The sequence below is a fragment of the Suncus etruscus genome, chromosome 6 (genome assembly GCF_024139225.1).
Source record: "Suncus etruscus isolate mSunEtr1 chromosome 6, mSunEtr1.pri.cur, whole genome shotgun sequence".
NCBI lineage: Eukaryota > Metazoa > Chordata > Mammalia > Eulipotyphla > Soricidae > Suncus > Suncus etruscus.
Window position 1 is genome coordinate 18,698,880 of NC_064853.1, and position 25,685 is coordinate 18,724,564.

A 25,685-nucleotide genomic window follows, 5' to 3' on the forward strand; every position below is an offset into this window, starting at 1 on the left:
GAAAGGTCATGTAAAGACCAGGTGTAATAAGGTTCAGCAAATATAGTTGATTGTAAATAGCTGGAACCCACTGTTTCCTTCCCTATATATAAATTCACTGTGGATTGTGGAGATGGCTCAGTCTCTCAGGGTCTCTCAGGTTGAGAGAAGTGGATAGTCAGACTCTTCAGGGGCCACCATAGACAGTGTTGGCCTTGAAGGCCCTTACATGGTAGCTCTTTCTTTGGTTCACCAAAGGGAACTCTGTGAAGACTAAGTAGTGTGTGACCACAATGACCCCAACCTAGAAAGAAATCTTTGCAAAAAAAAGGATAAAACCTTCCTTTAAATATTTTATCAGCCTTATAAATCCAAACTGCTTTACATTGCATTGTGTGGTAAATATAATCGTCTCTTTGAATAAAGTGTAGCTTTTTGGATGACAAGTATTAACATTCTATATCTATCTAGACCCTAAGGTTTTGGGGGTTTTTTGTTTGTTTGTTTGTTTGTTTGTGTTTTTGGTTTTTTTTTTTTGTTTTTTGGTCATACCCGGCAGTGATCAGGGGTTCCTCCTGGCTCTAACTAAGCTCAGAAATTGCTCCTTGGCAGGCTTGGGAGACCATATGGGATGCTGGAATTTGAACCACCATCCTTCTGCATGTCAGGCAAACGCCCTATTTCCATGCTATCTCTCTGGCCTCTCTAAGAGTATTTTTATATAGGGAACGAGATATGCCAGTATCCTCTAGTTCTTCTGTGTATAAGAAGAAAATGACCTCAAAACAAAAAAGCAGCTAACACTGATAATTCAAGCATGTTTGACAGCAACCTTGGTACAAACATACAAACACACACACAGACACACACACACGAAACATGCATCTGGCAATGGAACAAATCATATCTTTTCCCCTCTAGTGATTTGACCTGTGCAATATAAGTAGCTAAGAAAAAAGGGTCATGAAAGTTCTGGAAGGCCTGATCTTTCCTTCCTATTGCTGGTGATTCTGAGAAATCATAATTCAACTGACAATACTAGAAATGGAAAGAAAGGAATGGAAGGAAAGGGTACCTTTATTTTAGATTCCAAGGATCTTTTGTCATCATTTTGAAGTATAATTTTACTAGTTATAGGAATCGATTATAACTACACTAAAGAACCAAAAAATAGCACAAGTATGAGAGTCAAACTACAATAATCTAACTTATAGGAATGTGGGCCAGGAGTACCAGTCCATTGTGGGAAACTTGACATAAATAGTGGAGCAGTGCAGTTAGGATGGAGAAGTAATCACTATGACAATTATATTTGGAAATGATCACTCTAGATAAGAACTGGGTGCTGTTAGGAGATAAAGTAATATATATGATATCTTGTCAGTTTGCAATAATAATATTGCAAACCACAGTGTCTAAACGGATAAAATAAGGTGGAAGAAAGAGAGAGAGATAGAAGAAAAATACCTACCATAGATGCAGGCAGGAAAGAGGACAGATGGGAGGGTGGGAGGGAAATGGGAAACTTGGATACCAGAAAGCATGCACTGGTGAAGGGTGTTGTACATTGTATGAATGAATCTCAATCATATCCAATTTTGCTAATATAAGAAAAATATTTTGAACATTGTAAAAGAGTATTTAAATACTTCCTAAAATTATAAGAAGAGAAAAAGGGAATGTGCTCATCAAGAAGGCTTGTTGGAGGTTTGGAACAAACCTGAGGACATTGGTCAAGGGATGTTGATGCCATTGGTAGAATTGGTGCTGGAACACTGTTTCCTAAGACTACGATGAATAACCATAAGTATCTGTTAAGAGAGACACTCCCATAAATGAGCCGGTTCCATAGACTCACTCTTTTCTCAAATGAAAAGTATACAGATCTGTGAAAGACAATGGCTACACCAGACCACACAGCAGAAAGATAATCATTTCAGGAAATGCCAAAGCCATTCCTGCTGTCTCCATCACCCACAATCACCATTTCCCTTTTGGCCCTGCCTCATCAGTGGTCTTCTATGATTCCCTTCAGGGACACCGATCAGACCAAATTTTAGGTCTGCCAATTTGGGGGCTGATATTGTGAGGGCTTTTTGGGGTTTGGGGGGGTGGTTTTAGTTTATAGGCCACACTCAGTGTACTCAGGGGTTACTCCTAGCTCTGTGCTCAGATATTGCTCCTGGCAGGCTCAAAGGACCATATGGAATGCCAGGGATCGAACATGCAAGGTAAATGCCTTACCACTGTGCTATCAATCCAGCCTTAACTAGGGCTTTTTGGAACTAGTGTGGACACCCATATCTTCCTTCCAACTAAGCTGGCAGCTGAATTTACACACCTAAAAGTTGTAGTGATCAGTAATAGTAATAGTATTAGTAATAGTAGTTACTATTACTATAAATTAAACATTTATTAATGACTGCATCTCTTTTATATAGCTGATTAGTTTTATATTAAGTAGATACAACACTCTTCCTTAGCCAAGCATCTATCTATAAGCATCTTAGATGGTCCAAGTTTTGGTCTTTGAAAATAATGTATCAGTGGACATGTGGTGCATATACATCTTTAAATTCACATTTTAGCATTTTAGGTTATTTACATAGAAAGGAGATCTGGATTATATAAAATTCCTATTTTACATACTTGGAAATAATTGTACTATTTCTCATAGTAGTCACACTAGTTTTCACTCATAAAAATAGATTTTAAAAAGTAGAATTCTCTCAGGATCCTCTTCAATACTACCCGTTTTTTGTCTTTTTTTTTTTTTCCTTGGTTTTTGGTTTTGGGGCCATTCCCGGTGACACTCAGGGGTTTCTCCTGGCTATGTGCTCAGAAGTCACTCCTGGTTTGGGGGACCCAATGGGATGTCAGAGATCGAACCAAGGTCCATCCTGGATGTGCTGTGTGCAAGGCAAACACCCTACCGCTGTGATATTGCTTCGGCTTCTACTTTTTTATATTTATTAATGTAAGTTTTACAACCTCAAATGTAGTTTCTTTTGATTAATGTGCCACCAAAATGAACTTTGTGAAGAATGTATATTCTATAAGTATCTATTTGAGGGTGCTCAGTTTAATTCCATTCTTGCTGATGTTCTTTCTGCCTTCTGATTCTATGAATTGATAACAGTTTTAAAGTATCTATAGAATAAAAGCCCTTTGGATGGGCTTTGATGGTGATGAAGGAATGAGAGGCCTTTCTCCTCCAGCCCAGGACCATGTGCATGCAACCTATCCCGCCTGCGGGTCAGAAGGTTTCAGAATAGTTTTGGGTAGAAAACTCACAGGCAAGCTTCAGGGTATATCAGCTTTATTCATCCCTGGCCAATATGTGTGGCCTATTATCTTAAACCTATTTAAGCATGCTATCCTCAGCTTGTCCTGCATCTTATCCTTCTTTGAATCATCTCTCTTCCTGCTCCCTCCATCCTCCATCATTCCTCCAGCCAAATTCCCTTTGCCCCTGAGGCCAAACCTTTTAGTTACCTACCAAAAACCCCGCCCAGAAATGGGCAGGTCTTTCTTGCAGGTAAGGTTACAGGAAGACTGGGGGATGAGGTTACACATCTAAAATAGTAAATTCATAACTTTGTAACTCTTAGTTTTATCTTGTGTATTTTAAAAATCTGGTATTATGTTCATACACATTATATACTATATCTTCCTTGACAGTTTCACTGAATCATTATAGAATGTCTTTATTTATGGTGGTTTTCTTGCCCTGATGTCAAATTTTTTATTTCAACAGAGCAACACAGTTTTCTTTTTATTTAATTACTATGGAATGTGTCTCTTAATTTCTGTATTGTTGGAGTAGTATTGCCTATTAATGTCTCCATTAGTAGTGTTTTGTGAGGGTGGGGAGGTGGGGAACTTGCTATTGTTTATTGGGACAATTCCCAGTGGTGCTGCAGAGTAGAAGCAGGAGTCACTTGCAGGTGAATTTTTGCCACATGCTGTGGTCCTGACTGTCTGCTACTAGGCTTCAATATGCACAGGAGGCCTGAGAGAAAACAGGGGAGAGCAGGCTGATTCCTGATGATGCTCAGAGTGGGGCTATGGAGTGCTGTAGACCATGATAAGCACCTCACTCATGTTGTCTTTACCACTTGAGTCATCTCTAAATTTTCTTAGTTATTATGATTATTTTTTCTTCTTTTAATGTATATACTTTAAAAAATGGAATCTACTGACATTACAAAGATATGTAAATGTTAAATATCACTGGATGTTGAAGACTTCAAAGTGAAAGTCCTATTCAAGTGATAAGCCATTCTTTAGTCAGGACTTTTGTTTGTTTTTGGTGGGGAATGTCACAAGTGCTCAAAGGCTATTTCTAGATCTTTGCTCCAGGACAAATCCTGCTTTCATCCAGCAGACCATGAAGTACTCTAAAGAATTTTGGTTTTGCTGTTCACAATTTGCAGAAGTTACTTTCAAATATCAATTGATAATCATTTATTATGTTTTTTTATATTTCTACCATTCCCACATGTTGCCTTTTTATATGTTAATCATTTTTGATGAGCAAAGATTTTTAGTGAAATATATCCCAAAGTTTCAATTTTGTGTTGGTTTTCACTTCTTTGGTAGTCTACAAATTTTAATTATTGTGAAAACACTATAGATTAATACAAACCCAAATAAACCTTTGGATTCTGACCTTTGATTCCAACTGTGGTTGCCAGAGATAGGGGATAAAAATACAGAGAAAGTTTAGTGCATTATTGATATGAGATATCAGTACTTGGTAGTATACATAAGATAGGATGAAATAAAATCAAAGAAGGCATATACCTCAGGCATATGCACTGCTGAAACTGAAGGCTACCTTAATTTAAAGAACAAAAATGTGTAAGGTTATAAAGAAAAACACCATTGTTGTAAGTGGTTCTTTCATGATTTCTTCCAGAAATTTTCTAGGCTCAAGCCTTATCTATATGTCCTAGCTTATTTTGAGTTGAAAATTATATATTGTATTAGAAAAACTTCAGTTTCATTCTTTTGTATGTGTATATTTTGTTTTCCTACCCAATTTAATAATTACTATTTAATTTAATAAAGATAACTTATAATTACTATTATTAATGGTATCTCATGAACATAACTCCCAAAACACACCCATCATCAATGTACCCATATTCCTGTCCCAGGGCTCTTATTTTTATTTTTAACAAATTAGGACGTGTAAAAAAAAATGAAAAACAAATATGTAAAGGAGATACAAGAGATATGTTTGTGGTTCTCGTGAGATGCTAGATATTGCATGAAAACTCTGCATTTCTTCCAACCCAAGCTCCCAATATGTTAAGGCCATGGCCTTTAATAACTTTGGCTCCTCAAGACCAAAGCTGAACAATGAGCCCCACAAGCATCACGTAGGAGATGCCCACCAGGAATAAGAGATTAAAATATTTGTTTCAACTTTTTTTTTTAACATTAGTCTAGTTTTTATTTAGATAAGAATTTCTGAAGTATATTTTCTTCCTTCTGCAGAGTTCCCTTAACATTTCTCTAAGGCAGATCTATTTGGCAACAAATTCCTTCAGTTTTCAGAAAATGTTTACTTCTTATCTTTGTTTTAAAGCTTAGTAACATGGGATTTTCTTTGATAAAAAAGCATTTTGGCAACTATTAAAATAATGGGAATTTGAATTTTTTAATGTAAAAACCTGAAATATCCAATGTAATAATGCCCATCTTATAGGACTAATTCATTTCTTCATTTGTTGATATTGTTTCTTGCTTTGCATTTCTCAAATTAAAAAATAACGTGTAATTTTAAAAGGCATAGGATATTGTATAATAAATAAGCACTATGTAGAAAACAAAAAATATTATTTGGGGCACTGTGGTTTACAAACTGTAAGTAGCAATATTTAATATATGAATTATTCCAGCACCACACTCTCCAACCAGATGTTGAAAGTTCAGACACTGAGGGTGTTCCCAAGAGCAAGTAGAAAGGGGTGGGATAGGGCGGGGCTGAAGGGAGGCAGTGACTCCCGAAATTGTTTTTTCTTAGATATGTATTACACTAGGAGCAGAATAAACCCTACTGCCAGCCAAGCTCTGGGTCATGGGTTTCTTGGGGACCTTGCTCTGGTCTGTGCTCCATGCGCGCACTCTCCTGCTGGGCGCAATCGCCTTCCTGTTCTTTGCTTATGTTTTCAGAAAACAGCGCCCCAAAAACTGCCCTCCAAAGCCCTCAAGCCTGTTCATGCTGGGAAGCTTCTTCCGCTTAGACTTTGAGAAGTCTCACTTGCAGGTCCAGCAGGTAGGTGCAGAGGGGAAAGGGACTAACTGGGCTGGAGAACAATCCATCTCCCAGGCTGAAGAAAGGATCAGGGAGCTCCTTTCCAGGGAACTTAGCCCTGGCTGCATGGTCCCTGCTATTTAGAAAAGTGAAACAAACAGCCCCGAGGGGTCACTGACCTGTTAAGTAAGAGCTACATACATGTGTGCTAGACTTTTTTTTCACTCTACCCGCTTTCCAGAAATGTTCTTTGCTTTGGGTTTTATGTACTTGATTGCACTGTGGGGTTTAGTTTCTGTTTTGTTCTGTGGTGGGTTTTTTTTGTTTGTTTTGGTTTGGTTTTGAGTCCACACCTTACAGTAACCATTAATCCTGACTCTGTTAATCCTGACTCTGTTCATTAAGAGCTACATAAGTGTGTGCTAGACTTCTTACACTCTACCTGCTTTCCAGAAATGTTCTTTGTTTTGGGGTTTTATTTACTTGATTGCACTGTGGGGTTTTGTTTCTAAATTTTTTTGTGATGGCTTTTTGTTTGTTTTAGTTTTGTTTTGAGTCCACACCTTACAGCAACCAGGGCTCTCAGAGTCAGCAACCTGACTCCTCGGCTCAAGAATCACTCCTCGTGGTACTCAATGTACAATATGGAATGCCAAGGATAGAATATGGTAGTCCACTTTCAAGGCAAAAGCTCTCCTGAACTATCAACCTAGCCCAATTACACTGTATTTTTGTTGATTTACTCATTCTCTTAAGTTGGATTTCCAAGTTTTCTTTTATTAAATTTTGAGAACATTTCTGTTATTATGTCTTCAAATATTTTTACTCCTTTTGGGGGGGGGGTTGGTTTTTTGGGCCACACCTGTTTGATGCTCCGGGGTTACTCCTGGCTATGCGCTCAGAAATTGCTCCTGGCTTGAGGGGACCATATGGGATACCAGGGGATCGAATCGCGTCCTACGCTAGCGCTTGCAAGGCAGACACCTTACCTCTAGCACCACCTTCCCGGCCCCATTTTTACTCTTTTCTTAAGACTCTTTGCACACTGACATTAGAAATATTAAGTCTAGGAGCTGAAGAGACAGCACAGCAGTAGGGTGTCTGCCTTGCATGCAGCTGACCCAGGACAGACCTCGGTTTGATCCCCGGTGTCCCAGATGGTCCCCCAAGCTAGGGGCAATTTCTGTGCGTATAGCCAGGAGTAACCCCTGATAGTCACTGGGTGTGACTACCACCCCCAAAACATTACATCTTTGTTTTTTCTCAGATATGTGCCCAGGAACTCCAAATAAGTTCTTTTCCATATATTTGATCTATTATTTAGATACTGTCATTTGATTTGTTCTCATTGGCATTCATTGTTCTTTCATTACCACTCTGCTATTAAGGTATTATTTTCAATGTAGTTGTATTTCTAGTTCTAAAGTATCCCTTCGATTCTTACATATTTTTAAGACTCCCCTTCTCCTTTTGTTTTGTTTTGTTTTGTTTTGTTTGGGGGCCATATCCAGTGATGCTCAGAGGATACTTCTGGCTATGCACTCAGAAATTGCTCCTGGCTTGAGGGACCATATGGGATGCTGGGGGATGAAACCACGGTCTACCTTAGGATAGCGCATGCAAGGCAGACTCCCTATGCTTGCGCCACTGTACCAGCCCCATCCCCTTCTTATTTTTTAATTTTTTATTTAAGCACCATGATGACAAGAATGTTCATACTTGGGTTTCAGCTATATAATGTAGCTGCCCTTCACCAGGGCAACTTTCCTGCAAACTCCCCTTCTATGAAATATGTTCACCAAAACATATTTAAAACACTACATTAGTATCCTCACTTTATCATTCTAACATCGGCCTCATATCAGTGTTGATGTCCACTCACCAGTTGAAATTCTCCTTGTTTTTAGCACAATAAATAACCCTGACTATAAAATGGGCATATTTTTGCTAGACATTGTATTAAAATTTTTATTCTAGCATACAATCAATCTGGTATTCAGAATGTTCAGGGATCAGTGTAGATAATAATATATCCCCTCTGGTCTCCTCTTTCTCTTAGCACAGGCTGGAGGGAGTAAAAATGGGGTGGGAGGAATGGCAGAAACACAACTGAAACCTTTAGCTTCTTTCTTACTGTTTTATGGAAATAGATGCATCCTTATTTTTATCATTTTGTGTGTAGGTTCAACATCCTGATTTTCAAAAGCTACACCTGGCTGTTTCAGAGACCACTTATAACAGTCTAAGGGTGGCTATATGCAGTGACCATAAAACAAATCTGGGGCAGGCCCGGAGAGATAGCACAGCGGTGTTTGTTTGCAATCAGCCGGTCCAGGACCTAAGGTGGTTGGTTCGAATCCCTGTGTCCCATATGGTCCCCCATGCCTGCCAGGAGCTATTTCTGAGTAGATAGCCAGGAGTAACCCCCGAGCACCGTCAGGTGTGGCCCAAAAACCAAAAAAAAAAAAAATCTGATCTGGGGTAACTCTACACTAGGGAATTGCCTTAGTCCCACTACTGTTTCTCACTTGCTCATTCTGTTTCTGTCTTTGTTTTTGTCTCTGTCTCTGTCTCTCTATATCTCTCTCTTCTATCTCTCCATATGTATTTTTATAAAGGGTAGAAATTCAAATTGCTTCCTTACCTCCTCCAGAGAGTCTCTTTACAAAATTCAGGAATGCTCACTGCTATTCATTTCTCAGTCTCACAAAGAAAAGATATCAACTTGCAAAGGTCTAGTGTAGACATGTTTACATGCTAAGAAGCAGCTCCAGTCTAAGGAAGGGAGTTGAAGCACATGTGTTGGATGTGGGAGGCAAGTGCATGATTTATTCACCAAGCACTACAAGGTGTGCCCTCTCCCCAGTAAAAAATAAAATTATGGTTTTCAAATAAGCCAACAAATATAAACTTGTTACCAAATCAGAATACTCTCTCCTCATCTTTTCAGAAGTTTCCAGCAACAAACTTAAGAAAACTTTTTGTTGGTTGTGTAACAGAAATCACTCATGAGACCTGATGATTAGTAGATTTTATCAATACACTCCTTTCATGTCAGTTACCTTGACAATATCTTATCAATGTCCTTTGTCTAAAATACAATCCCAAGCATGTCAATAATCATAAATAGTGATTTATGAGCTAGAGCCCCGGATAACAAAAAGTTGGAGCCCCTAATTTATGAAGAGCCAAAGCCCCTAACTTACGAAGCTCTGAATGCTACAAATATTCAAGAGTGAGAAAACTACATACTATGTAGAAGAGGGGCCAGAGTAATAGCGCAGTGGTAGGGCGTTTGCTTTGCTTGCAGCTGACCCAGGACAACCTGGGTTTGATCCCCAGAGTCCCATATGCTCCCCCAAGCCAGGAGAGATTTCTGAGCGCATAACCAGGAGTAACCCCTGAGCATCACCGGGTGTTCCCTCCCCCCAAAAAATAGAATATGTTGAAGAATCACAAGTTTCTATTAATAACATTACCCCTTTGGTGTCAGATAAGGAGAGTGTGTAAATATTTACAATAGGAAAATAATAACATTCTATAAAGTATATAAAAATGAATATTAAAAGAAATCATGGCAATAATATCCAGAGACAATAGAAATAAATATCAGGAGAACCAGCCCATGGTAGGAAGCTTGTAACAAAGAGTGGTGAATACAGGTAGGGTAGTGACAATGATATTTTGAACTGATCACTCTGGACAAGAACTGGGTTCTGAAATGGGATAAAGTGATATGCATGGTAACCTTCAGTAACAACAATGCAAACTACAGCATGAAAAAAAGAAAGAGAGAGAAGTAAAAGAAGGGGAGAGTGGATGGGGGAGAAAGTGGGGACAATGATGGTAGAAAATGTGCACCAGTGAAGGTTGGTATACGTTCTAAGTCTGAAAATCAACCATGAATAATTGTTTAACCATAGTTATTAAATAAAGTAATTATATTAGGGTAGGTAGGGGGGAATGAATTTGAGCATGTAGTGGCAGGAAAAGTTTGATGATGAGGAATAGCCATATATTAAGATGGAAGCTGCATTCCTCAATGCATATAGTACTGGATAGTACTATGCATATTATTATATGAATATACATATTATCATAAAATTTTATATTATTATTGTTATTAAAAGTAAGTGATTTGGGGGCCAGAGTGAGAGCACAGTGGCAGGGCATTAGCCTTGCACGCGGCTGGCACAAGAGGAGCCTCCATACGATGCACTGTCTCATATAGTCCCCCAAACCAAGGGCAATTTCTGAGTACATAGCCAGGAGTAAAACCTGAGCGTCACCAGGTGTGGACCAAAAACCAAAAAAACATTTAATTTATATTAAAAAGATATCCATATCCTGTTGCAGACTAAATCTAGGCCAAGATGGAAAGAGAATAAAGGGAAACAGGAAAAAACTTTGTCCTCAGATCACGCTGTACCTAGACACGACATGTACAATTCTCTCCGATGTACACACCCCTTCCATCTAGCTACCCACTTGTACAAAGGTGTATATTCAGTTCTGACTACTGAACTGTTTTTCAGATTGTGAAGAAATATGGAAATATTATTAGCCTGCCTTTTGGTGGCATGCACATAGTCCTTTTGACTGGATTACCCTTAATCAAAGAAGCCCTTGTTCACCAGGACCAGCACTTCATAAGCCGTCCTATGACCCCTATTCGTGAGCGGTCCTTTAAGAGAAAGGGTAAGTGTCTGAACCAAAATAAGTTGGTTGATGTGTTATTCAAGTGGTCTTCTAATAGTGGGTCTGTGAGTACAATTCTTCCAAATTTTTAGATATAAAGCTCATTATAAATTTTGCCAAGAATAGTTGCCGAAAGCTTCTTCTCAGAAGATTTAGCAGAGTCAGCCTTATTTTCAGAGATTGAAGAGAAACTGTCTCATATATGAACTCATTCTGGCTGTTTTCATAGAAAAAAAAAAAACTGCCTTTCATCACAGGAAGAGGCCATGTGATTGACCTTTCCTTTTTTCTACCTCCATTCTCTTCCCAGGAAAATGGATTGGGAACTGTTTCCTTCAGCACTTACATAGAAATTTCCTGCTATCTAAATGGCTAGTTACCAATGCTTGATCACTAAGAATGTACACCACAGGAGATAGAGTGATGGCACAGAGGTAGGGCATTTGCCTTGCACTTTTTTTTATGGTTTTTGGGCCATACCCGGTGACGCTCAGGGTTTAATCCTGGCTATGCTTTCAGAAGTCGCTTAGGGGACCATATGGGATGCCGGGGGATTGAACCGCGATCCGTCCTAGGCTAGCGCTGGCAAGACAGACACCTTACCACTAGCGCCACCATGCCGGCCCTTTGCCTTGTACTTGACCCAGGACCCTACCAAGTTCGATTCCCGGCATCCCATATGGTCCCCTTAAGCCTGCCAGTGGCAATTTCTAAGCACAGAGCCTGAAGTAACCTTTGAGAGGTGCCGGGTGTGTGTTATTCTCCCCCCACCAAAAAAAAGAATGTACACAACAGGATATTTTGAGCCCTTTAATCTCTATTATAAGAATTTTCCATGAATCCATGAAGTTATCATTAAATAAATTTCTAAATAAGAAACTTTGCTCTTATTTTGCAAACTTGTCTTTAGAATGTTTTATCTACCAAGTCTTCGTGTACTCATTTGTTGTTTTTTTTATCTACTCTATAAAGTAATAAGCATGAGGGATATAATGACAGGCTGACTGGATATATTCATACACTTAAACTACTTACATTCAATTTAGAAAGACAATTGTGATTAAATAATTCTGAGCATTGGTGTTATGCCGTTAAGTGTCAAGTGCGCTGACTTGGTGATCTCATTTAATTCTATCACTCACTGAAATCTAGCATTAATTAAATGACATTTTTATTAAAGGGAAGAAATGTCAATATATATTATAATTTTTGCTCAATAGTATGCACCTAACCATATGACGTGCATAGTTTTTAGATGAGGAAAACAAGAAAACAGTGTTTTCTAAAGCAGTGTTTTTTAACCACTGTGTCTGGTGTGCCATGGAGAAATGATTTATATTTAAGCTTTAAAAATGGCACAGTTTCAAATGCTGATAGAGATGAAATAGGAAAAGTTATAGGACCTTTTTTATTTTTAGAGAATGAAGAGATAAATCAAGACATTTAAGATCCATAATAAGACATTGTCAGGAAGAGGCTCTCTTAACTGCAATATCAAATAAAATGTGATTGAAAATTATCTCTGGGCATGAAAAAAATGTAATATTTAATTGATAGTATTACAGGCCAAAGTCATATTTTTGGAGAAATGAAAGTGTGTTCTGAAAGAGAAGTTAAATTGTGGCATTACCTCTGTTGAAAAATAAATCATGCTGTGTTAGATACATTCAGATAGGTGTTTCCTCATTTGCTTGTGTTATTTCTCCTACAGGCATTGTATATTCTTCTTTGATTTCTTGAGTCACTTTTTTCAGCATTAAAGACCTGTTCACAAGAGGATCTACATCTTAGTATAGCAAAATGCAAATGCTTAAATTTATTTACATATAAATAATAAAATCATGAGTATTAGATGAGTCATAAAGAATGAATTAAGCAAATCTTGAATTTTATTAATATCTATTTAAACACCTTGATTACAAATATGATTGTAGTTGGGTTTCAGTCATGTAAAGAACATTCCCCTTCACCGGTGCAACAATCCCATCACCAATGTCCCAAATATCCCTCCTCCCCACACCACCCCTGCCTGTACTCTAAACAGGCTTTCTACTTTCCTCATTCATTCACATTGTTATGATAGTTCTCAATGTAGTTATTTCTCTAACTACACTCACCAATCTTTGTGGTGAGTTTCATGTTGTGAGCTGGACCTTCCAGATCTCCTCTCTTTGTCTTTGAGAATTATTGCAAACATGTCTTTTATTTTTCTTTTTTTTTAATTTTTTTAAATTTATTTAAACACCTTAATTACATACATGATTGTGTTTGGGTTTCAGTCATTTAAAGAACACCACCCATCACCAGTGCAACATTCCCATCACCAATGTCCCAAGTCTCCCTTCGCCCCACCCGACCCCTGCCTGTACTCTAGACAGGCTCTCCATTTTCCTCATACATTCTCATTATTAGGACAGTTCAAAGTGTAGTTATTTCCCTAACTAAACTCATCACTCTTTGTGGTGAGCTTCCTGAGGTGAGCTGGAACTTCCAGCTCTTTTCTCTGTTGTGTCTGAAAATTATTATAAGGGTGTCTTTCATTTTTCTTAAAACCCATAGATGAGTGAGACCATTCTGCGTTTTTCTCTCTCTCTCTGACTTATTTCACTCAGCATAATAGATTCCGTGTACATCCATGTATAGGAAAATTTCATGACTTCATCTCTCCTGACAGCTGCATAATATTCCATTGTGTATATGTACCACAGTTTCTTTAGCCATTCGTCTGTTGAAGGGCATCTTGGTTGTTTCCAGAGTCTTGCTATGGTAAATAGTGCTGCAATGAATATAGGTGTAAGGAAGGGGTTTTTGTATTGTATTTTTGTGTTCCTAGGGTATATTCCTAGGAGTGGTATAGCTGGATCCTATGGGAGCTCGATTTCCAGTTTTTGGAGGAATCTCCATATTGCTTTCCATAAAGGTTGAACTAGACAGCATTCCCACCAGCAGTGGATAAGAGTTCCTTTCTCTCCACATCCCCGCCAACACTGTTTATTCTCATTCTTTGTGATGTGTGCCATTCTCTGGGGTGTGAGGTGGTATCTCATCCTTGTTTTGATTTGCATCTCCCTGATAATTAGTGATGTGGAACATTTTTTCATGTGTCTTTTGGCCATGTGTATTTCTTCTTTGTCAAAGTGTCTGTTCATTTCTTCTCCCCATTTTTTGATGGGGTTAGATGTTTTTTTCTTGTAAAGTTCTGTCAGTGCCTTGTATATTTTGGAGATTAGCCCCTTATCTGATGGGTATTGGGTGAATAGTTTCTCCCACTCAGTGGTGGCTCTTGTATCCTGGGCACTATTTCCTTGAGGTGCAGAAGCTTCTCAGCTTAATATATTCCCATCTGTTAATCTCTGCTTTCACTTGTTTGGAGAGTGCAGTTTCCTCCTTGAAGATGCTTGTAATGTCCTGGAGTGTTTTGCCTATGTGCTGTTCTATATGTCTTATGGTTTTGGGGCTGATATCAAGGTCTTTAATCCATTTGGATTTTACCTTCGTACATGATGTTAGCTGGGGGTCTAAGTTCAATTTTTTGCAAGTGGCTATCCAATTGTGCCAACACCACTTGTTGAAGAGGCTTTCCCTGCTCCATTTAGGATTTCCTGCTCCTTTATCAAAAATTAGGTGGTTGTATGTCTGGGGAACATTCTCTGAGTATTCAAGCCGATTCCACTGATCTGAGGACCTATCCTTATTCCAATACCATGCTGTTTTGATAACTGTTGCTTTGAAGTACAGTTTAAAGTTGGGGAAAGTAATTCTTCCCATATTCTTTTTCCCAATGATTGCTTTAGCTATTCGAGGGTGTTTATTGTTCCAAATGAATTTCAAAATTGTCTGATCCACTTCTTTGAAGAATGTCATGGGTATCTTTAGAGGGATGGCATTAAATCTGTATAATGCCTTGGGGAGTATTGCCATTTTGATGATGTTAATCCTGCCAATCCATGAGCAGGATATGCGTTTCCATTTCTGTGTGTCCTCTCTTATTTCTTGGAGCAGAGTTTTATAGTTTTTTTTTTTATAGGTCCTTCACATATTTAGTCAAGTTGATTCCAAGATATTTGAGTTTGTGTGGCACTATTGTGAATGGGGTTGTTTTCTTAATGTCCATTTCATCCTTATTACTATTGGTGTATAGAAAGGCCATTGATTTTTGTGTGTTAATTTTGTAGCCTGCCACCTTGCTATATGAGTCTATTGTTTCTAGAAGCTTTTTGATAGAGTCTTTAGGGTTTTCTAAGTAGAGTATCATGTCATCTGCAAACAGTGAGAGCTTGACTTCTTCCTTTCCTATCTGGATTCCCTTGATATCCTTTTCTTGCCTAATCGCTATAGCAAGTACTTCCAGTGCTATGTTGAATAGGAGTGGTGAGAGAGAACAGCCTTGTCTTGTGCCAGAATTTAGAGGGAAGGCTTTCAGTTTTTCTCCATTGAGGATAATATTTGCCACTGGCTTGTGGTAGATGGCCTTCACTATATTGAGAAAGGTTCCCTCCATTCCCATCTTGCTGAGAGTTTTGATCAAGAATGGGTGTTGGACCTTATCAAATGCTTTCTCTGCATCTATTGATATGATCATGTGGTTTTTATTTTTCTTGTTATTGATGTTGTGTATGATGTTGATAGATTTACGGATGTTAAACCAGCCTTGCATTCCTGGGATGAAACCTACTTGATCGTAGTGGATGATCTTTTTAACGAGGCATTGAATCCTATTTGCCAGGATTTTGTTGAGGATCTTTACATCTGCATTCATCAGTGATATTGGTCTGTAATTTTCTTTTTTGGTAGCATCTCTGACTGGTTTAGGTATCAAGGTGATGTTGGCTTCATAAAAGCTATTTGGAAGTGTTTCCGTTTGTTCAATTTCATGAAAGAGTCTTGCCAAGATTGGCAGTAGTTCCTCTTGGAAAGTTTGATAGAATTCATTAGTGAATCTATCTGGACCTGGGCTTTTGTTTTTGGGCAGACATTTGATTACTGTTTTAATTTCATCAATGGTGATGGGGGTGTTTAGATATGCTACATCCTCTTCCTTCAACCGTGGAAGATTATAAGAGTCCAAGAATTTATCCATTTCTTCCAGGTTCTCATTTTTAGTGGCGTAGAGTTTTTCAAAGTAGTTTCTGATTACCCTTTGAATCTCTGTCATATCAGTAGTGATCTTTCCTTTTTCATTCCTGATACGAGTTATCAAGTTTCTCTCTCTCTCTCTTTCTTTGTTAGGTTTGCCAGTGGTCTATCAATCTTGTTTATTTTTTCAAAGAACCAACTTCTGCTTTCGTTGATCTTTCGGATTGTTTTTTGAGTTTCCACTTCCTTGATTTCTGCTCTCAGCTTTGTTATTTCCTTCTGTCTTCCTATTCTTGGGTCCTTTTGTTGAGCATTTTCTAGTTCTATTAGCTGTGTCATTAGGCTACTCAGGTAAGCTCCTTCTTCCGTCCTGATGTGTGCTTGCAAAGCTATAAATTTTCCTCTCAGTACTGCTTTTCCTGTATCCCATAAGTTCTGATAGTTTGTGTCTTTATTGTCATTTGTTTCCAGGAACCTTTTTATTTCCTCCTTGATTTCATCTCAGACCCACTGGTTATTGAGCATGAGGCTGTTTAACTTCCAGGTGTTAAAGTGTTTCTTCTGAGTCCCTTTGGAGTTCACAAATAATTTCAGAGCCTTGTGGTCAGCGAAGGTAGTCTGCAAAATTTCTATCCTCTTGATCTTATGCAGGTATGTTTTATGTGTCAGCATATAGTATATCCTGGAGAATGTCCCATGTACATTGGAGAAGAATGTGTATCCAGGTTTCTGGGGATGGAGTGTCCTATATATATCCACTAGGCCTCTTTCTTCCATTTCTCTCCTCAGGTCTAGTATATTCTTGTTGGGTTTCAGTCTGGTTGACCTATCCAGTGTTGACAAAGCCGTGTTAAAATCCCCCACAATTATTGTGTTGTTGTTGATATTATTTTTTAGATTTGTCAACAGTTGTATTAAATATTTTGCTGGCCCCTTATTCGGTGCATATATGTTTAGGAGAGTGAATTCTTCCTGCTCTACGTACCCCTTGATTAATATAAAATGTCCATCTTTGTCCCTTACAACCTTCCTGAGTATAAAGTTTGCATTATCTGATATTAGTATGGCCACTCCAGCTTTTGTATGGGTGTTGTTTGCTTGGATAATTTTTCTCCAGCCTTTTATTTTGAGTCTATGTTTGTTCTGACTATTCAGGTGCGTTTCTTGTAGGCAGCAGAAGGTAGGATTGAGTTTTTTGATCCATTTAGCCACTCTGTGTCTCTTAACTGGTGCATTTAGTCCATTGACGTTGAGAGAAAGAATTGTCCTGGGATTTAACGCCATCTTTATTTCAAAATTTGGTGTGTCTTTTGGGTAGTCTTGTCTTAGATTAGGTCTTTCAGTTTTTCTCTTAAGACTGGTTTTGTGTCTGTGAAGTTTCTGAGCTGTTTTTGTCTGTGAAGCCATGTATTCTTCCGTCAAACCGGAAAGTGAGTTTTGCTGGGTATAGTATTCTGGGTGAAGCATTCATTTCATTCAGTCTTGTCACAATATCCCACCACTGCTTTCTGGCATTGAGTGTTTCTGGTGACAGGTCTGCTGTAAATCTCAGGGAAGCTTGCTTGAACGTGATTTCCCCTTTTGATCTTGCTGTTTTCAGAATTCTGTCTCTATCTGTGGGATTTGTCATTGTGACTAGGATGTGTCTTGGGGTGGTTTTTCTGGGGTCTCTTTTGGTTGGTACTCTTCGGGCATGCAGGATTTGATCACATATATTCTTTAGCTCTGGGAGTTTCTCTTTAATGATGTTCTTGACCGTTGATTCTTCCTGGAAATTTTCTTCCTGGGTCTCTGGGACTCCAATGATTCTTAAGTTGTTTCTGTTGATCTTATCATAGACTTCTATTTTCATCTGTTCCCATTCTTTAACTAATTTTTCCATTGTCTGCTCATTTGCTTTAAGTTTTTTGTCCAATCTCTTCTGCTGTATGGAATTGTTATGTATCTCATCTTCCACAGCACCAAGTCTATTCTCAGCTTCTGATACCCTGTCCCAGAGCTTATCCATTTTGTCATTCACTTCGTTTACTGACTTTTTCAGTCCTGTTAGTTGACATGTTATTTCAGTTTGGAGTTTTGTGATTTCTGTCTTCATATTTCCTTGGTTCTTATTAGTGTTCTGTTCAACTCGATCCATGGTTTCTTGGAGTCCGTTGAGCATCTTCCATATTGCTAGTCTAAAGTTTTTATCTGAAGGGTTGATTAGTTGGTTGGTCATTATCTGGTCCTCAGAATTGTCATCTTCATTCTCTATGTCTGATGCTGGCCTGCGTTGTTTCCCCATTGTCACACTTGTATTGTGGGTTTTTCTACGTGTTGTGGTGGTATTCATTGTCTATATGATGCAGGCAGCACACTCCTCTGACTCCTCCCTTTCTGGATGGGCTGACTTGCCTCTAAGGGAGGGGAGTCCTCCGTGGATGAAGCCTCACACTGGGTCAAATCTTAGGCCCAAGCATGCAACAGAGAAGACAGTCCAGAGAGAAATGTTTGCTTCTGTGATATAGCACCGTTCTTAGTGTAATTTTTCCTTCTTGTTGCAATGGTGTTCTTTCCTTAGAAAGAGTGCACGGCCGCTCCGCTTCGCTACGCGGCCGTGCTCTGCTGGAGCCTCTTTTTGCCCCACTCGCAAGAGTTTCACGCAAGAGGACAGTAGACAGACATAGACAGGTCACACTCACAGTTTTTCACAGTTGGGCCCCACTGGGCCAGTGTACTTTCGCGGATTTTCCCCGCCTGGTGTCACACACAGGGAGCCGGCTTTTGCAAGGCTTAGCTGGTTTTCATGCTCTGTAGTCCCTCCCTGAAAATGGCGTCTGGGCGAGCGAGGTTTCTGGAGCCTCTTTTTGCCCCACTCGCAAGAGTTTCACGCAAGAGGACAGTAGACAGACATAGACAGGTCACACTCACAGTTTTTCACAGTTGGGCCCCACTGGGCCGGTGTACTTTCGCGGATTTTCCCCGCCTGGTGTCACACACAGGGAGCCGTCTTTTGCAAGGCTTAGCCGGTTTTCATGCTCTGTAGTCCCTCCCTGTCTTTTATTTTTCTTAAAGCCCATAGATGAGTGAACTATTCTGTGTCTTTCTCTCTCCCTCTGGCTTATTTCACTCAGCATAATAGATTCCATGTACATCCATGTATAAGAAAATTTCATGACTTCATCTCTTCTGATGGATGCATATAACAGTCCATTGTGTATATATGTACAACAGTTTCTTTAGCCATTTGTTGAAGGGCATCTTTGTTATTTCCAGAGTCTGGCTATTGTAAATTGTGCTGCAATTAATATAAGTGTGAGGAAGGGAATTTTGTATTGTATTTTTATGTTCCTAGGGTATAGCCCTAGGAGCGGCAAACCTTGAATTTTAGTGGTGCATAATAATTTACTATCACTTGCAAGGTTTACTATGTAACTAGTCTTCTACTCTCTCATCTTAAGATGATGGGTGAGAGTAATAACTGTGCCTCTCACAAAAAGTTCTTTATGAGAGTTAAAACAAATAATGTACATAAATAAGCCTAGTATTACAAATAATCAAAAAGTTCTGGTCATTATATTGGTTGCCTTGGAATTATTTCTGTGGCTAGTTTTTGTTGTTCAATGTTCTTTTTTTTTAATTTTTATTTTGATCATAGTGTATAACATATCTTTTACAGTAGTATTTTAGGTACATATTAACATTGAATCAGGGGAATACCCATCACCAAATTTGTCCTCCCCCATCCCCATTCCCTTTCTGCAACCCATATCCCCCACCAACACCCCCAGGGCTGCTAGAGTAGGTGGCCCCCTCTTTGTCTAGCTTACTATTATTGATCATATATCTGTTTAGTCCTGGTGCCCTCCCTTGTTTCTCCCTCTATTTGAGAGGCTGAGCTAGATAAATCAAGTTATGTGGCTTTGTTTGAGGGAAAGAAAAGCAATAGAATGTGGTAAAAAATAAGAAAAAAAATTAAAAGATCAACTATGCTGAAAATGGGTGGAGTCCTTCTAGAGGCTATCAACCTCAGTTTGAGAGAGGACATGAAAAAGGTAATTGAGAGGCTGGGAAAATCTATGCCTGCCCAGTGGTTCCCGACTGTAAGAATCTGTGAGTGTTGCCTATGCGTTTTTTCCCACCCAAAAAAACCTGAATAAACATTCTTCTCCAATGTACATGGGTCATTCTCCTGGATAGACTACATGCTGACACATAAAACATACCTTCATAAAATCAAGAGGATAGAAATCTTGCAGGCTACGTTTGCTGACCACAAAGCTCTGAAATTAGATGTGAACTACAAAGGCACACAGAAGAAAAACTTTAACAATTGGAATTAAACAGCCTGCTACTAAACAACCAGTAGGTCTGATATGAAATCCAAGAGAAAATCAAAACTTTCCTGGAAACAAATAATAATGAAGACACAAACTGCCAGAATCTATGGGACACAGCAAAAGAGGTCCTGAGAGGAAAATTTATAGCTCTACAAGCACACATCAGGAAGGAAGAAGGGGCATACCTTAATAACTTAATGACTCAGCTTATAAAATTAGAAAATGACCAAAAAAAGGAACCAAAATAGGGAGACAGAAGGAAATAACAAAACTGAAAGCAGAAATCAATGAAGTGGAAAACCAAAAATCAATCTGAAAGATCAACGAAAGCAGAAGTTGATTCTTTGAATAAATAAACAAAATTGATAGACCATTTGCAAAACTCACAAAGAAAGAGAGAGAAACCTGATAACCCATATTAGAAATGAAAAGGGGGAGATCACGGCAGACATTGCAGAGATCCAAAGTGTAATCAGAGACTACTTTGAGAAACTTTATGCTACTAAACATGAGAACCTAGAAGAAATGGAAAAATTCTTGGACACTTATAACCTTCCACAATTACGGAAGGAGGATGTAGCATATCTAAACACCCCCATCACTACTGAAGGAATTGAAACTGTAATCAAACATCTGCCCAAAAAGAAAAACCCAGGCCCAGATGGATTTACTAATGAATTCTTTCAAACCTTTCAAGAGGAGTTACTACCAATCCTAGCCAGACTCTTACATGAAATTGAAAAAACGAGAACACTCCCAAACAGCTTTTATGAAGCCAACATCACCTTGATACCAAAACCAGACAGAGATACTGCCAAAAAAGAAAATTACAGACCAATATCCCTGATGAATACAGATGCAAAGATCTTCAACAAAATCCTGGCAAATAGGATCCAATGCATCATCAAGAAGATCATACATCATGACCAAGTAGGTTTCATCCCAGGAATGCAAGGATGGTTTAACATCCGTAAATCTATCAACATCATACACAACATCAACAACCAGAAAAATAAAAATCACACGATCATATCAATAGACGCAGAGAAAGCATTTGATAAGGTCCAACACCCATTCTTGATTAAAACTCTCAGCAAGATGGGAATAAAGGAACATTTCTCAATCTAGTTGAAGCCATCTACCACAAGCCAATGGCAAATATTATCCTCAATGGAGAAAAAATAAAAGACTTTCCTCTAAATTCTGGTATAAGACAAGGCTGTCCGCTCTCACCACTCCTCTTCAACATAGTACTGAAAGTGCTTGCTGTAGCAATCAGGCAAGAAAACAATATCAAGGGAATTCAGATAGGAAAGGAAGAAGTCAAGCTCTCAATGTTTGCAGATGACATGATACTCTACTTAGAAAACCCCAAAGACTCTACCAAAAAGCTTCTAGAAGTAATAGACTCATATAGCAAGGTGGCAGGCTACAAAATTAACACACAAAAATCAATGGCCTTTTTATACACCAATAATGATAGGGAAGAGATGGATGTCAAGAAGACAATCCCATTCACATTAGTGCCACACAAACTCAAATATCTTGGAGTCAACTTGACCAAAGACGTGAAGGACCTATATAAAGAAAACTATAAAACCCTGCTCCAAGAAATGAGAGAGGACACATGGAAATGGAAACACATACCCTGCTCATGCATTGGCAGGATTACCATCATTAAAATGGCAATACTACCCAAAGCATTGTACAGACTTAATGTGATCCCTCTAAAGATAGCCATGACATTCTTCAAAGAAGTGGATCAAACACTTATAAAGTTCGTCTGGAACAATAAACACCCTCAAATAGTAAAGCAGTCCTAGGGAAAAGGAAAATGGGAAGCATTACTTTCCCCAACTTTAAACTGTACTACAAAGCAATAGTTATCAAAACAGCATGGTATTGGAATGAAGACAGACCCTAGATCAGTGGAATAGGCTTGACTTTTCAGACAATGTTCTCCATACATACAATTACATAATTTTTGACAAAGGAGCAAGAAATCCTAAGTTTAACAAGGAAAACCTCTTCAACAAGTGGTGCTGGCAGAACTGGTTAGCCACTTGGAAAAAGTGAACATAGACCCCCAGTTAACATCATGTAGGAAGGTAAAATCCAAATGGATTAAAGACCTTAATATCAGACCTGATACCATAAGGTATATAGAACAACATGTCAGTAAAGCACTCCATGACATTGAGACAAAAGGCATCTTCAAAGAGGAAGCTTCACTTTACAAACAAGAGGAAGCAGAGATCAACAGATGTGAATACATTAAACTGAGAGGCTTCTGCACTTCAAAAGAAATAGTGCCTAGGATACAAGAGCCATCCACTGTGTGGGAGAAACTATTCACCCAATCCCCATCAGATAAGGGGCTAATATCCCAAACATACAGGGCACTGACAGAACTTTACAAGAAAAAATCATCTAATCCCATCAAAAATTGGGGAAAAGAAATGAACAGACACTTTGATAAAAAAAAGAAATACAAATGGCCAAAAGGTACATGAAAAAATGCTCCTCATCACTAATCATCAGGGAGATGCAAATCAAAATAATGATGAGATAACATCTCACACCACAGAGATTGGCGCACATCACAAAGAATGAGAACAATCAGTGCTGGCGGGGATGCAGAGAGAAAGGAACTCTTATCCACTGCTGGTGGGAATGCCGTCTAGTCCAACCTCTATTGAAGGTGATATGGAGATTCCTCCAAGAACTGGAAAATGAGCTCCCATTCTACCCAGCTATTCCACTCCTAGGGATATATCCTAGGAATACAAGAATACAATACAAAAACCCCTTCCTCACACCTATATTTATTGCAGCACTATTCACAATAGCCAGGCTCTGGAAACAACCAAGATGCCCTTCAATAGACGAATGCCTAAAGAAACTATGGTACATATAAAGAATGTAATATTATGCAGCTGTCAGGAGAGATGAATTCATGAAATTTTTCTATACATGGATGTACATGGAATCTATCATGCTGAGTGAAATAAGTCAGAGGGAGAGAGAAACGCAGAATAATCTCACTTATCTATGGGTTTTAAGAAAAATAAAAGTCATTTTTGCATCAATCCTCAGAGACAATAAGAAGAGGGCTGGAACTTCCAGCTCACTTTATGCAGCTCACCACAAAGAGTGGTGAGTGCAGTTATAGAAATAACTACACTGAGAACTACAGTAATCATGTGAATGAATGAGGGAACTGGAAAACCTGTCTAGAGTACAGGTGGAGGTGGGGTGGGATAGAGGGAGATTTGGGACATTGGTGGTGGGAATGTTGCACTGGTGAAGGGGGGGTGTTCTTTACATGACTGAAACCTAATCACAATTATATTTGTAATCAATATATTTAAATAAAGAAAAAAGTTTAAAAAAGGTAATTGAAACACCATAACAATACAAAAAGAAATGTCAAATTAAATATCCAGTGAGCACTACAGCAATAAAGACAAGCACCGCACAATAGTCTCAGTTCTGAAATCAAATAATGCCGGAGTGCAAAAAGAAAAAAAAGATAAAATAAAATAAAAATGGACCCATCAACTTCAATATCTACACCAAAATAAGGACGTCAAAAAAACAATCGATCAATCAATAAATATATATTTGGAAAAATGATTTTTTGTGCTTTTTTTCTCTTTTTTTTTCCCCCTGCATAGACACAGTATCTATTGGGGATATTATAGAGAGAATTCCCTTGGCCTAGGAGATACAGGGTTTCTCCACCCCTGAAGTATACTGTCATGGGATTAACTATAGACTCCTTCAATGATCATTTACTCTCCCCTCGGTGCTTTTGTAGTGTATGGAGACTTCTGCTTCGTCATAGATGGTAAAACCTCTGTATCTAGAGATCTTGGTGACTGTGCAGCTCAAGGAATGGAGCTTGTGATGAAGGCTTTCTTTGTGGTTCTAGCAATTCTGCTTCTTCAGTGTCATTTTAATTCATCTTCTGTAGTTGGTGTTCTTGGTCATTATGTTGCTCCTAGGATGGAGCCTGGGATAGAGTCTTTCGTTACGTTTCTGGAAGACCCGTTCAGTTGCTGTTGTCTCAGTCAGACCTCTGGAATTGAAGATCTTGTTTGTGTTCAAAGTTCTTTACACTCTACCGTCATACACATTCAGAAAGCATCATTATGACAGATATCCTTGTTGGAAAATACAATAACATAATCTTGATTTTTTCCTAAGGATTGGCCTTTTCCAGTGGCCAGATATGGAAGGAGCAAAGAAGGTTCACCCTGACAACACTAAGGAACTTTGGTTTAGGGAAGAAGGGCTTGGAGGAACGTATTCAAGAAGAGACCTACTACCTTGTCCAGTCTATAAGAGAAGAAAATGGTAAGTTTTTCACAGAGTAGGTACAGGATTTGATGCTCACTTTAATCACTGCACAGTTGCATATCAACTGCCCAAGTGTGCTCCCTCTGTGTAAAACACTATGGTACAGTAGTGAACTCTAATTATATCTTGTAGACCTCTAAAATAAAGCACAAGAAGAAAAGCTCTAAAATAAAGCACAAGAAGAAAAGCAATAACCATTGCTTTATACTCACCTTTACATTTCACTAAGTGTCTTTAGTAGATCAGACCCTGTATGGGATGTGTTAATCAGAGTCGCATGCATGATTCTGTACTCAGTATGTTATAAGACATGTAGATATTTCTTTAAAAAATAAAGAATCCAACAATTCTTTCAACTCCAGGACAGCCTTTTGACCCTCACTTCAAGATCAACAATGCAGTTTCCAATATTATTTGTTCCGTCACTTTTGGAGAGCGCTTTGAATATCAGGATGAAAAATTCCAGGAACTTCTAAGGATGATGGATGAGGTCATACATTTGGAAACTTCTGCATGGTGCCAGGTAGATGTACTTGCTCTATATCTTGGTTAAGATATTGTATCAGATGAAGAACTTTTATAAAGTCTTCCCATTATCAAATAAACATTAAACTTGTTTATTGAGGGGCCAAGAGATAGCATGGAGATAAGGTGTTTGCCTTGTATGCAGAACAACAGTGGTTCAAATCCCGGCATCCCTGAGCCTGCCAGGAGTAACTTCTGAGCATAGAGCCAGGAGTGACCCCTGAACGCTGCTGGATTTGACCCCCCCCCCAAAAAAAAAACAATAAAATTGTTTATTGATTTGGGGGACACTTCAAGGGATTAATCTTAGCATATTACTGAGGATGAACCTACAACAGAAGTGTTCAAACACAAAATCTTGTACACTAGCCTTATGAGCTAATTCCCAAGCCCTGAAGAACAAACACTTAAAATAGACTTCTATATAAATCTAGTTGGAAGTCTTCTGCTCTCTTTAGTAA

The 25,685-nt window shown here is 38.6% G+C and overlaps 1 protein-coding gene across 1 annotated transcript in view; it reads left to right on the top strand.

Moving 5' to 3' along the window:
* The first annotated feature begins 6,035 nt into the window (after positions 1–6,035).
* The window catches only part of LOC126010986 (cytochrome P450 2J2-like), a 45,856-nt gene continuing 26,206 nt past the window's right edge, over positions 6,036–25,685 (top strand). The window contains exons 1-4 of the mRNA XM_049774607.1: positions 6,036–6,265; positions 10,780–10,942; positions 24,547–24,696; positions 25,062–25,222. Coding sequence (XP_049630564.1) covers positions 6,068–6,265; positions 10,780–10,942; positions 24,547–24,696; positions 25,062–25,222 — 672 coding nt within the window. The 5' untranslated portion in view covers positions 6,036–6,067. The remainder of the gene's footprint in view (positions 6,266–10,779; positions 10,943–24,546; positions 24,697–25,061; positions 25,223–25,685) is intronic.